This window comes from Amborella trichopoda, chromosome 10, assembly GCF_054954075.1.
Source record: "Amborella trichopoda isolate Santa Cruz 75 chromosome 10, AtrichopodaSantaCruz75HAP2 v2.0, whole genome shotgun sequence".
Taxonomy (NCBI): Eukaryota; Viridiplantae; Streptophyta; class Magnoliopsida; order Amborellales; family Amborellaceae; genus Amborella; species Amborella trichopoda.
Genome location: NC_142345.1, coordinates 32,812,978 through 32,827,439, shown reverse-complemented (window position 1 = coordinate 32,827,439; position 14,462 = coordinate 32,812,978). Strand labels below are relative to the sequence as shown.

The 14,462-nt window shown below is 38.1% G+C and overlaps 1 protein-coding gene across 7 annotated transcripts in view; it reads left to right on the top strand.

The window, feature by feature from the left end:
- LOC18446713 (alpha-N-acetylglucosaminidase) overlaps positions 1–14,462 on the top strand; it is a 95,070-nt gene that overhangs the window by 62,859 nt on the left and 17,749 nt on the right. For 6 of the 7 annotated variants that reach the window (XM_011629676.3, XM_088848773.1, XM_020675117.2 and 3 more), the window contains 2 exons: positions 11,990–12,100; positions 13,719–13,963. In XM_011629676.3, the coding sequence (XP_011627978.2) occupies positions 11,990–12,100; positions 13,719–13,963 (356 nt within the window). The remainder of the gene's footprint in view (positions 1–11,989; positions 12,101–13,718; positions 13,964–14,462) is intronic. The other variant, XR_016041986.1, reaches the window with a different exon arrangement.

The window sequence follows — 14,462 nt, the reverse complement described above, 5'->3', positions numbered from 1 at the left end:
ACTTCAATATATAGTGAATTTAATATGCAAAGTGATTGTTTTAAAATCATTTTATTTGGAAAATTTGCATAAGTTGTATAGCCCTTGCTTTCACAAGCCTACTACATCCGCACATTGGAGAGAAGAAAGCTCTCTTGGCCTACAAATCATCCTTGGGCCTCTTTTCGATGTCAACAAGGGATGGCCCTTTGAAAACCTTATTCGGTAGTGCCATATTCCTAGGAGTAAGGATTGCGAGCATCGAGCCACATGGAACTCTGCGCCATCAGAAACCACGAAGAGCTTGCAACTAACTGCTAGTGATGTGCTAGGGTTTTGATGGCATCCTCACCCCCTATTGGTGTTCCTCTCCCTATGGAGGGGAAACCTCCTGATCCTTGGGAGCTTCTTTCTCGTTTCTGCAATAGTAGTCTTGCTTATTGTTATGGTGGTGCTGATCCCCTAGAGGTTATGACCAGATCTACTCGTATTACCTTTTCTGATGGTGTTCATCATCTCGGTAATGATGGGGATGGATCTGGTTATGATCCACTCGTTAATGGTCACAAAATTTTCGACGTAGATGGATTTGGGTCTAAAAGATCTGCTCTTTTACATGTGGATAATATTGATTATCGAAGATCCTCTTTTATTGGTGGTGATCATCTTGAATCTGATCATGCTCTTTTGCATGCGGATGATATTGACATCATTATTGGTGGAGATGGATCTGGGTCTAAAAGAGGTGCTCACGCTATTTTACATGTAGATAATATTGATAAGATAAGATCCTCTTTTAATGGTGGTGATCATCTTGATGGGGATGGATATGGTTATGATCCATTGATTTCTGGTCACAATATTCATGGCGGAGATAAATCTAGATCTAACAGATCTGATCATACTCTTGTGCACACGGATGATAGTGGATCTCGTTTCATGAGATCTGGATATTGCAGAAAGGATGAAGAGGCTATGATCCTTGACCCTGCACCTCGGGATGGAATTGGTATTAAGGGTGTTTCTGGTGATCTAGTTTCAAAGGTAGATTCTGGTGCTGCCTATCGTGTGGTATCTGGGTCTGGTTATGCGGAGATGCTTGCGAAGGATAATAATATGAAGGAGGGTAATGGTGCTGCCTTTTGTGTGATATCTGCTTATGGCGGTGACTTCATTTCTGGTTATTCTCTGATGCATGCGAAGGACAATATCTCTTTTTGCATTGATTTACAGAATGCTTCTCCTGTGTATTCTAGTTCTTGCTTCGGTGTGTCTCCTGCTGGTATTGTTTTATCAAAAAAGTATGGCTTACTTGCTAGCCATGGTAATGTGCAAGCTAAAGTTATGGGTCACAATCTTTTAGGTTGTGTTTCTAGTTCCACAGAAGATAGTCGTGAAGCTGCCCACATTGGGAAAGTTTTGGGTGTTCGAAGTTTTGCCCCTTGCAATGATATTGATCATGTTATTGACTCTGGTGGGGTTGCCATGATGCTGAGTACGGTCCAGGTCTCAGTTATGTTATTCGTGATGGTTATGTGTTGAATGCACGTACAGTTGTGGGTGAGCATGCTGATCAACTAGCTCTTTCTCCCTGTGGCGATATTCCTAGGTCCATAAATTCTGGTCTTGATGGTACTGCTCAAAGTATCATGAACAGAGAGACAATGATTTAAAATCTTCGTATGGGCCCTGGCCCGAGATCTACTGCTGTTGATCTTGATAGGGTCATCAGGAGTACTGTAAGGGACGCCTTTCCCCCCTTGGTGGTTGTTTTGAAGCATACCATAGATGGCAACATAGGCAGTCAACCCATTGCTGGTTTTGGCAAAGGCAAGGAGATGGATGTTACCCCTTGGAAAAAAATTTTTGGCAGTAAGAACGACCTAGGATCTACTTCAGGTTCTCATAGTGAAGGTGTCGTAAGGGAGGAGTTTCCATCCTTGGTTTCAAAGAATAAGAATGGAAGCTTAGCTAACAGCTGTTGGGACTCAGGTAAGTCCTCAGACCTGTTATTTGGTGCCAAGGGTGTTCAAAGTGGAGTGTTTTACTTTGAGGAGATGGATACTTTACCTACTGAAATTATTAATGGTAAAAAACATTTATCAAAATTGAAAAGAAGTTGATGGACACATGTTGGAGTAGGTGAGAAAACTGCTTATTGGGGTACTTCTTGGGCTGCTGACCCAATTGGATTTCTATGAAAGAGATGTTGAAGAAAATGTGGAGGCTTGAGCGAGATGTTGAAGTATTCTCTGCTGATGGGGGCTTCTTGATTTTTCGATTCCGTTCTAGGAAGGAGATGGAGGTTGCTCGTACAGTGGGGGCCATGGTTTATCAACAAAAAATGTTCGGTGCTTCAAGAATGGAATCCATCAGTCGAACCCTCTAGGCGTACTCGCCAAACTGTGTCAGTTTGGATCAAATTGCCAAGGTTGCCAATGATGTATTGGGAACCAGAAGTTTTGTTTTATATTGCCTCCAGTGTTGGAAATTCCATCTTCATGGACAAACCGACAAAATTAAGATCAAGGGCTGAGCCAAGGGTGTGTGTTGCATTGGATCTAGGTACGACATGCTCGACTGAATTTTGGCTGGACATGTATGGGAAGGATTATAGGCAAGAGATAGTCTATGAGTTCATACCCTCGATCTATTCTAAATGTTGGAGGGTGGGCCATAATTCTGAATTATGTCGAGCAAATTTAAGTGCAAAGGCTCCCATCAAGGCTAGTGCAACAATTGTTTTTAATGGTGGTACTTCTGTTTAGTTACCCTCAGGGGAAGAGGGTTGGAAGGTAGTCAAAGGGAGACAACACTTAGGTTATAAAAGGCGGGTGAAGGAAAGCACTAATTGTTTTCTAACCCTTCCCAATGTGCCAAAGGAGAATAATGTGCTGATTATTGACCACACTGTTGGTTCTCATGCTAATAACAAAGTGGACCCGAAGAATATCATTTCTAATGCTTTTGAAATTCTAGCCCATGTTCAAGAGGATAACGATGTGTCTCTTATTGAGAAGGCTATTAGCTCTTATGAGCAAAATACAGTCAACACTTGTATTCGTATGGGTGATTCTGATGTGCAACAGGAGTATGAGGTTACAGTTATGACTAATGTCGATAGTATTGGTGTGTCTCGTGATGTCGAGGATCTGTCGCCGATGACTGGGAGTGTTTCGCCACCAGATGAGTATGGCGAATCCTTGCTCTTGCCACAGAATGCCGTTCTGAACCTTGAAGCTTCATTGTTGACTCTGGACAGCCAGGCTGATGTAAACAATGCTACCGATCCTATGACCACACATGTTGATATCATTGCGACTATGGTGACTGATAAAGCTGCTGTTACACCTACAATCATGCATTTCTTAGTCAATGGCCATGATCGGAAGGAATGCGACCACAGTCTCAAGCAGGTTAACGTCACTACTGACATAGAGAAAGATGAGGAGGAGTATGATGTTGAGGGCAGTTTGGATCCCTTGTTTATGGAGGATCCGAAAGTCTGTGTTAATGGCAGGGGTGTGACTGAGCCACAGGGGGACACGCTAGAGGATGACATGGGAATATTGTTGGTGGTCACAATCTCAAGCAGCAAGTCGAAGTATGTCATTGCAAATCTCTGGAAAAGGAAGTTGATAAGGTTGAAGGTTCTAGTAAGCGATTGCAAGATCATGCGAATAGTGAGAAGCTTCCTCAAGCATGAACTAGATCGCAATTAAAAGCCCCTTTGGCAGCTACTGGTGACAAGAAGGGGTAGGTGATACGAAAGGATTAACTCTAATAGTTACTGATGACAAGAAGGGTTTACCTTATAAGGCTCAACGTGCTCCAATAACTTCTGAAGGTAAGGTTTCCCTTACCAAATGACCAAACCTCTAATTTTATTTATGTCAATTGCGGCTTGAAATGTTAGGGGTCTTCAGGGCCGGGGGAGAATATCGGATATTGGGGTTTTAAAAAGACAACATAATCTTGGTCTTCTTTTCTTATTGGAAACTAGGCTTCCTGTGGAGTTGAGCCGTATTTTGTCTAAAAAGTTGGGATTTTATAATAACTTTATTGCTAAGGAGATCGAGGGTAGATCCAAAATTTTAGTTCTATAGAATCCCTTAATTTACACAATCAAAATGATTGATGTAAATGATCAGATGATAATTGTGGAGGCTACTAGTATTTGTAATGGAAACATCTTAGTTGTTTCAGAAGTTTATGCATCTAATTATGTGTCCCAAAGGGCCATGCTTTGGGGCCATATGAGGGCTTTAAGAGCAAATATTATGCTTCCTTGGCTGGTATTAGGAGATTTTAGTACTCTATTGGATTCCTCGGAAAAAGTGGGGGTAGCATTTTTTTAACCCTAGATTCAGGCGATTTTACTCAAGTAATGTCGGATTGTGCTCTTGCTGATCTTGGTGTAGTCAGAGGGTGGTTCTCTTGGTCTAATAACCAGTTGAGCAGAAGATGCATTAGAAGAAGGTTGGACCGAGCATTGGCAACTACAGATTGAGTTTTGGCCTTCCCTGAATCCACAATCCAGTTACTCCCTAAAGGCACCTCAGATCACTGTCCCTTACTTGTCTCTATTTCTGATTTGGGTCCTGTTGGGCTCAAACCTTTTGAGTATTTCTTTATGTGGGAATCGTATCACGGTTTTTTAGATGTTATCTTTAATTCCTAGCAAGGCCAAGTGGGGGGGATACCCATGTATCATTTTGTTCCTAAACTTAAGAGGCTTAGGGCTGACCTTCGGTTATAGAAAAAGGATGTGTTTGGCTATGTTGGGGAATCCATTGCAATAGTTTGACATCAACTGTCATCTTTGCATGCTTACACGTGGATCCTTTCAATGAGACATTCATGTCTAAGGAAAAAGAGAGTACTTAGAAATTGCAACTCTTCTGGGCCTTTAAGAAAGATTCTGGAGGCAAAAATCGCATAAAAAAGGGTTAAAAGAGGGGGACTCCAATACCAAATATTTTCATCAGTCGGCTGTGGTGGGGAGGAGGAAAGATAGAATTATCTCGTTGAAAGATCAGCATGGGAATTTTTTGTTTACTGAGGCTAACATTAAAAATCATATGATTGGCTATTTCAAAGACCTATTGGCTCAGGAGAACTATATTGACCTGCACATGGTTGGTCAATTCTTGCTGCCATTTCATCTCAATTCTTCTCAGAAGGACAAATTAGTGGACGCAGTAAATATGAAGGAGTTCAAAGAATGCATTTGGGATATGAAAATGAAAGTGCCCTAGGTCTTGATGGGTTTTCAGTGGAATTCTACAAGTTTGGATGGGCAGTCATTAAAAAGGATCTTTTTCTTGCCCTTAAAGATTTCTTCATTAAAGGTAAGCTTCTCAAGCAAATCAATTCCACTTTTATATGTTGGATTCCTAAAGTGGATGCACCTAGGGTAATGAAAGACTTTCGACGTATAGGATTGTGTAATGTCTTGTACAAAATCATCAGCAAAATAATTTCTAATCAGCTACGAGTTGTTCTTGATGATTTTATTGACCCTAAGCAGGCTGCATTTTTGAAAGGTAGGCTTATTACAGATAATATTCATTTGGCAAATGAACTTATATCTCTTTACCATAGGAATTCAGCTCGGCCTAAAATGTGTTTGCAAATTGATTTGAGCAGTGCCTATGATAGGGTTTCCTAGGATTTTATTGTCGATAGGATGCATGCTTTGGGTTTTCCTGAGTTATTTGTTTCTTGGGTTCATTTGTGTATTTCCACTTCTTCCTTCTCTGGTTTGAGGAATGGCTCACCCATGGGATATTTTAAAGGGAAGAGAGGTTTGAGGCAAGGGGATCCTCTATCTCCTTATCCATTTTTGTTGGTCATGGATTTCTTTAGTAGGCAGCTTGATTATGCTATGTTGCAAGGCATAGTTCCCAAGGCGTTTTCTTCAGGGTGTGACTATGGGTCTCTCATTTTTTTTTTTTATGCTGATGACGTGCTTATTTTCTACGGCATCCATTTCTTCTACCACCACTATGCATGAACTTATTTCTAAGTTTAAAAGGAGTACTGGTCAGATTTTGAATTCATCTAAAAGCAAGGTTTTTTTCTTTGGTGCTCCACGAGGAGGACGTGGGAGAGGAGAATTCTGAGGGAGTTAATGTTTGTTGAAGGAGTCTTCCCAGTCCGCTATTTGGGCCTACCATTATTCGTGGACATTTGAGGCACAGTTATTACCATATAGTCTGGTGGGTAAGGTGTTCGGTAAGATTGGGTCATGGCAGCCTTTATGCCTCTCATATGCATGTCGACTTCAATTGCTTAAGTCTGTACTCGGAGCATCAACGGTTTTTTGGTTGTTATCTTTCATTCTTCCAAAGAAAACATGTAATATGATAGAGAGACTATAGAGGAACTTCTTATGGGTTGGTGACGCAGAGAAAAAAGGTGTTCATCTTATAAAATGGAAAACAATGTGTCTCACTCTGGCTGAAGGAGGTCTCGGAGTAAGGGAAATGACGGATTTCAATGTCGCAGGAATGATGAAGTTAGCATGGAGGATTTTGGAAAATCCATCCTCATTGTTGGCATGGTCAGATGGTGGATTTACATTATAATGACATTTGCATCCATGGTTAGTAGGTCAGTCACTTTCAGATTTGCATGATAATGACATTCACGAGGATTTGGGGGCTACTGCAGGGAGGAGGGTTTCAGACTTTGTCAGAGGTTCACCTCAATCTTAGGTTCTGCCACATCCCACATTTGATTTTTTGAGAAATTTATGGAGGGAGGTTGAGAATTATACTCTTCCTCTACAGCCCAAAAAGGATTCACTGGTCTGGATTCAATCTGCTGATGGCCTATTTTCTATTAAAGGGGCATGGGATTTTATTAGGCACCAAGGTTCATCACAGCCTATTTTCCATGCACTTTTCATCACAGCCTATTTTCCATGCACTTTGGTCCTCTAAATGCCACCCACGGGCGAGCTAGTTCTCATGGTTGGCCTTGCATAATCGATTGCCCACCTCATTTTTATTGCAGCAGCGGGGTACGCAATGGGACTCTTTATGTCCCTTTTGTAGCAACCATGATGACAGCCTTGTCCATTTATTATTCCAATGTGCTTTTGCGCACGGTGTATGGAGATCATTAGCTTGGAGATGAGGAAAACGGTTTGTCCTCGGTACTTCTGTCATTGCTTTACTTAGGTGGTGGTTACTTTTTAGGTTTAAATCATATGGACTTCGTAATATTTTGGTCTTCCATCTTTTTTACTGCTATTTGGTTTCTATGGGAAGAGCGCAACAGAAGAATCTTTGAGTCAAGATCCACCAGGAGAGACCTTATTGTGAAACGGATTATCTTACATGTTCAGGCAGTAGCAGAAGTTAAAAAGTGGTATTTCCAATTATCAAAAAAGGCCATAGCTGGTAATTTTCAAATAACTTTGCGTCAGCAGATGTCAGAATCTCTTATTCCGGTGGCGTGGTCTTTTCTTGAAGCTCAAAATTACAAGCTCAATATTGATGGTGCTTCCTTGAAAAATCCAGGTTTAGCAAGTGGTGGCAGAGTCATCAGGACCATAGAGGGCGGTTTCATTGCTGCTTTTGCAAAGCATTTTGGTTTTGCTTCTAATAACCGTGCAGAATTTTTGGCACTTGAGGAAGGAATTCATTTGGTTCATCAAAGGAATTGCTTTCCAATACAGATAGAAAGTGATTTGGCTTTGTTTGTGAATGTCATTCAGAATCGATGCAATGCTCCATGACGGCTAATGACGATTGCAGATAATTACTGCACCGGACTTTTTTCTCATCGATGGTCTGTTATACATGTTTTTTGGGAGGCAAACATGGTTGCTGATGCCCTCGCTAAGAGGGCATCTACTGGCCCCGATGCTATTGTGTGGCGCCATAGACCGCCATATTTTCTTTCCTCTCTTTTTTTACATGATCTGGCGCAATTGCCCTACTATAGGGTTATACGTTAATTATTTTTCTGAGTAGGGGGCCTTCTCTCGCACTGACTTATCAAAAGCAAAAAGGGTTGCAGACATGACCTGGGCCATAGACTGCCTAGCCTTAAGTCAGTCAACCAACACACGCACTCCCACTGATGTGCATAATCTACTATAATTCTTTATTTACATGCTCTCACAGCCTTAAAGGCCAGAAAACCCCAACATATACCAAGATCCATTTCCTGACAATTTCTTCTTACCACTAATAATCTTTGAGCCAAAAAGAAGAAGTAGGTGGTTTTGATGTTGGTTTCATCTTAATGCACTTTAAACCTCAAATATGAGTTTTTTTCCCAACAAGGGGAGCCTAATGCAGGATATAATACCTCTTATTTTTGAATTTTTCTTTTTAGACTCTATGGATGTACTTTGAATTTTTAAGATTATTTATTGGGTTTTTTGTTTTTAGTGTTTTACGGGATTCTAGGTTTTTTTAATACTTTTGGGATTTTAGGAGTTGTTTAGAAAAGTAGTTAGACTGTTTATGGAATTATTATTTTTATTTGGGGTAAAAATATCATTATGAATTTTGTTTTAGTTAGGGCTTCTATTCCAATTAGAATTAGGATTCTTGGGTTCTAAGTAAGGTTTTCTATTTAAATAGGGTTCTATGTAGAAAATTTAGAAGAGAGACTTGAGTTATTGTTTAGAAACATTTTTTCCTTGAATCCTTGTGAATTCTGCACAGCCATTGAAGCTAGGCTTGTTAGCTTCCTTTGAATTTGTATCGATTCATCAAATTTTTTTAGAATTCTTCTTTCTTTGTTTCTTTATTTTTTTGCATCAATTAGCTACTCAAAACGCTAATTCCTTTTCAGAAACCTCTTATACTGTCCAATACCATGCCTACATGTCCTTCAATTAGCTGTAAAGCTAATTATTCACTTCTTTGGTGTTGTCCTTCGCCTATATCAGTTTAATTATTCTTTATTCTGCTCTTAGTACTGTGTCAATGACACCTACAAGGTACATTTCTATCTCTCGTTCTTTTTTTGTTAAGCTTAATTTTCATATTTTAAATTGATTTTTGAATCTTTTAAATTTGCTTTATTTTAAAGATAAAGCAACAATAAGTTTCTCTTCTTTACAATTTTTATTCTCAAAAAAGTTCTATGGTCACCGCCTTGGTGGTGTGCGCATAGAGCAATATATATATACTTCTAACTGCATCTCTTTCATTGAGTTATACTTTCATTTTTCTTTTCAAAATCTCTCCTTTCAAGTTTGTTTCAGTTTAACCTGAATGGATCCTTCATGGATTTGCTTGTAAACAAACATGTGGTCTACTTGCCTATTTTCTTCTTTGGAGATTATTCACAAGCTGATGGATTGGATATATATATATATATATATATATTATTAGGAGAGGTAATTTAGTCCAAGTGGAAGGCTCTTAAAGGGGCAAAATGAGGGCCCAAAAGGACATCGATGAAATTAGTGAATAGAGATATAGTGCCTTATGGTCTGATTGAAGGTATGACCCTTAAAAAGACAGAATTGCAAAATAAGATTCGTGTAGCCGACCTCAAATAGTTGGAATAAAGCTTTGATGATGACGATGATGATGATGGTGGTGATGATGATGATGATGATGATGATGGTGATGATGATGATGATGATGATGATAATGTATTCTATGTTTCCACATCTTCATGCTAGTGAAAAGTTCTTGAACGTTGTTAGCATGGTAGTGGAAGGTTCCAGAAAGTTATTAGCTTAGAGATTGATGTCAATATATTTTATCCAAGCTCTTTAGCCTCTACGCATCTCTTAAGATGGAAACAGCATAGGTATATCATGTATTTATTTATGCCTTGGAAAATTTATTTCAAAAATTGTTGAATGACAACCACTTTGGGAGCACTACATTAGGAGGAACCTTTGACACAAATGAGGTTAAATGTCATAGATACATTATAGTATTTGGATATCAAAAGTGAAAGAAGCTTTGTGAAAGATGAATATAGGAATGGCTTTAGGACCAAATGGTATACCAATTGCGGTTTGGAAGTGCATATGGGAGATGTGGCATATTCTGGTTGACCAAGCTAGTTTACAAGATTTTGAGAACAATGAAAATGCTAGACGAATGAAGAAAAAGTACTATGGTACCCATTTACAAGAATAAAGGAGACATATATAATTGTGCGAACTATCGAGAGATCAAACTTATGAGCCACACATTTAAGCTGTGGAAGAGAGTGATTGAGCAACGACCACGACATGAAAAGAATGTATTAGAAAATCAATTCGGTTTATTTCTAGGAGGTACCATCGAGGTAATTTTCCTACGTAGGCAATAAATTGAGAAGTTTAAGGAGAAAAAAAGACATCCACATGATCTTTATTGCCTTAAAGAAAGCATACGATAGGGAAACTAGAGAGTTAATTTGGTGGGTGTTGGTAAAGAACGGAATATCTAGAGAATGTATTGGCATGGTGAGGGATATGTGTAAGGGAGCAGTAACTTGTATGAGGATAATTAGTAAAGAAACAAGTGAGTTTTTAGTGATAGTAGGCCTATATTAGGGGTCAGCTTTAAGCCCATATCTCTTTGCTTTGGTTATGGACAAATTAACTAGGCATCTATAGGCTGAGGTACCATAGTGTATGTTGTTTACGAATGACATAGTTTTCTTTAATGAGACTAGAGATGGAGTCAACGCAAAGTTAGAACTTTAGAGGGATGCCATAGAATCTAAATGTTTTAAAATGAGTCTAACTAAGATAGAATACATAGAATACAAATTTAGTAATAATTGGAGTAGAAATGAGGAATTAGTTAAGATTGATGACGAAGAAACACCTGAAAGAGATTATTTTCAATATCTTGGGTTGATATTTTATGAGAGTGCAGAGATTGAGCAAGATTTTGTGTATTGAATTAGAGATGAGTGGACAACATGGAGATGCGCTTTGGAAATCTTATGTGATTGTCACATATACCAATAAAGCTGGAGGGAAAGTTTTATAGGACGACTGTAAGACCAGCCATGCTTTATGGGACAGAATATTGGGCGGTAAATAAACAACATATCCATAGAATGAGTGTAGCTGAGATGATGATGTTGAGATGGATGCATGGCAAGACAATGATAGAATTCGAATAAATACATCCGAAGGAACTTAGAGTAGCTCCAATAGGCGATAAAATGAGGGAAAGTAGACTTAGGTAGTTTGACTATTTGAAGAGTCGACCTAGAACATTCACTGGTTAGGTGGGATGATTGGTTCAAGTAGAAGGCTCTAAAAGGGTAAGGGTAATGCCCAAAAGGGTATGGGTGGAAGTAGTGAGAAGAGATATAATGGCTTATGGTTTGACTAATGGTGTGGCCCATGTTACAGCGGATTGGCAAATGGGATTCGCGTAACATAAACTAAATAGCTAGGAAAAGGCCCAGATGATGATGATGATGATGATGATGATTTATAGCTAGGAGATTATTCTATTAGTGCATACGCATACTTTCCATTTCCTTCGTTGGTTAGGAATATATGTGAAAACTTTCCTTTTGCTATATGAGGTATAGTCCAGATGCAATGGAAGCAATTTCTTCAAAATTTTCTGTTGTCATGCTCAACTGAACCTTCTAGAATAAATTTTTGGTTTGTGCCTCTTATGTCCATTTCCTCGGAGGTATTGGCATAAAATATCCTCAAAAATATTTCATATAAACTATTTTATGAATCGGTTAGTCATTGAGTTTTCTGGAATTCTTTCTTGAAGTTCAACTATTTCGTGGATGAATAGGATTGTACACTTCAAGTTGCATTCCCTTTATCGTATTCATGATATCCAATTATAGAAAATTTTCTATGTTCTTTTGAAAACCTTATGAGCATTTAGTAATAATAACTGCGTTTTCATATTGCTCAATTGCTTCACTAAAAGATGGGGCCCTAAGCAAATGTGATGCCTTAGTGCTTGTATCCTAGAATTGACTATTTCATATGCATATCTCCTTGTGTTTTCTTAATTTGACGGCAACCCACTCAATTTCTTAATTGCAGAAATGGATATACAAGTATCCAAACCAGCGATATGGGAAGACGGTGAAAGCATTGCAAGATGCTTGGAATATACTCTACCACACCGTGTACAATTGCACCGATGGAAAATATGTAAGATATTTTTGGGAGTCTAGAATGTTGTTTCTTTTAATAATATCAATGCTGAGGATATATTCATTTTTCATTAGTACCACTATTTGTGATGTTAGTGGTGCTACTAGTACAGTATTACTAGCACCGAAAAATTGTGCTCATGTTTTGGAGCATGCTCCCTTGGGCTGATTCTGGAGTGGCTTAAAACTTATAGCAAGTAGGGTATGTACTTACTAATTATATTAAGTACGATTTCATCTCTACAAACAGAATATCAGCAATAACAATTTATAATGTATGTAGCTGCTATATGGAATAGATTGTATATAATTTTTATTTCAATTTATTGATTTGCAAACAAAACATAATTAAATTCGATTGATTTGGACTTAAATTTAAATAGTGTAAATCATATTTTTTTATTTCAGCACTTCGATGGTCAAAGTTTGAAGGGAAAAATTGAGCAGGACATGTACTGTTTGCAAAGACCCTAGTTCTAGTGATTGAAGTGTAAACTATGGGTCTAAATATTGTCCCTAGTTTGCTCGTTTTTCACAATATAAAATTGTCGTAAATTAAATTATATTGCAAGTGGATTGATTTGATTCAATTAACTATTGATGCTGAGAATTGTATGTCATGTGTCTGAGAAGCCTAAAAAGCCTAATTGTCTAGTAAATTAGTTGCGGTAACATTCTATTTTGTTGAGCTTTAATTCCTACTGGAAGGCGCGGTCTGGGACTGTGGCCCTCGTTCTAAAACCAACAGTCACAGGCTTTTGAGAATCAATCTTGAATTTTGCCCGAAAATAAGTGAGATATCTTTACATTTACATTTCTGCAATCACAATGGATTATGGTTTTGGACACAGAAACATACTCTGGTGCACTGCAGTTTATAAGAAATAAACTGCTTGTCACCCCAATTGTTTGTTGTTGGCATTGGATGTTTCATGTGACGTGTTCCTGTGCTCAATATCGACTTCGGTTGAGGAGGTTGCCATGCAGTTTACTGCTTCTCACCTGCATGCACCAATATAAACAAACCCTCTCTTGGGCATTTTCTTCAAGATGGTTAAAAATTGATGTTTTCATATAGATGATCTCATTACATTTCATTTTATTGTTACTTCAATGTCTAAAGTTTCTTCAAGCGCATTTTTCCTTTGTTACAGAATCTGACATATTTAAAGGAAGGTTAATTTATCAAAACACACCTAAATGTCAACTATAATACTAACAACAATACTCACAATTATGTGCCTTGATGGGATTTTTTAAATTAAAATCAAAAGAAGCTGATGAAATAGTTAATCTCTTCGGTGCTTTTTGATAAATTTCCCTTAGAGAAACCTGTTTGGGTAGAAATATTGATATATTCATACTGAAGTTTATTTTGCATGCATTGATCAGTGTTGAATGTTTTTGACATATCATATTCGTCAATAAATATCTGAACTTGGCAAAAGGCAATGATGACTGCTGCCAAAGGATTCTATGTGTCCATTCAATCCAGAATATAGATGGAATGACATCTTCAACCTCTATTTTGCATATGAAGTTCCATTAAGTAGTAGAGACCTTGTACCCACCAAATCAATACATTTTATTTACATATTTCTTATGTTGTCCTGCAGGACAAAAATAGGGATGTCATTGTGGCATTTCCTGATGTCGATCCAGTTATGATTTCAACTTCAGAAATATTTGTAATTGAAGAGCATAAGCCTTCCAAAGCAGAGGGATTGTGTAGAGCTTCTTTAAAGGAAATAACAGAGTCCTATGATCGACCGCATATATGGTATCCAACATCTGATGTCATTAATGCATTAAAACTTTTCCTCTCAAGTGCAAGTGAAGTTTCTGAGAGTTGCAATTTCAGGTGACAGACCCATGATTTACTTCATCTATCTTATATGAAATAACTTCTCAAAACTGCCATCTGACATGATGTAGGTTATCATTTATGTATCATTCTTCTTTTTTGTCACTATAGTTTCCTAGTCCATTAAATACCTTCATAGACCATGAGTTGTTGGGTTTGTATCTGTTGTATTTCTGAACATGGATGCGCCTCTTGCAATTCTAGTAATATCTTGTTCACAAAAACGATGACGTTTTCTTGTTTATACAGACTACAATTGGCAAATTTTAGTTTGGCACCTAGGATGTTCCCTTGCATGGTAACACTTGGTCTCTTAATCCCCTGAACCACTACAGCACTTATTTTTAATTTGGTATTGGATTCTCCTTATATTGTATATATTAAAAGTAGATCTGCAGTTTTGCAACTATGAACGACAATGTTATATCGTTTTCATCATTCATATGTTTGTAAGAGCATTGAAGTCATTTGTCCTTAATAAACATCATATACAAGG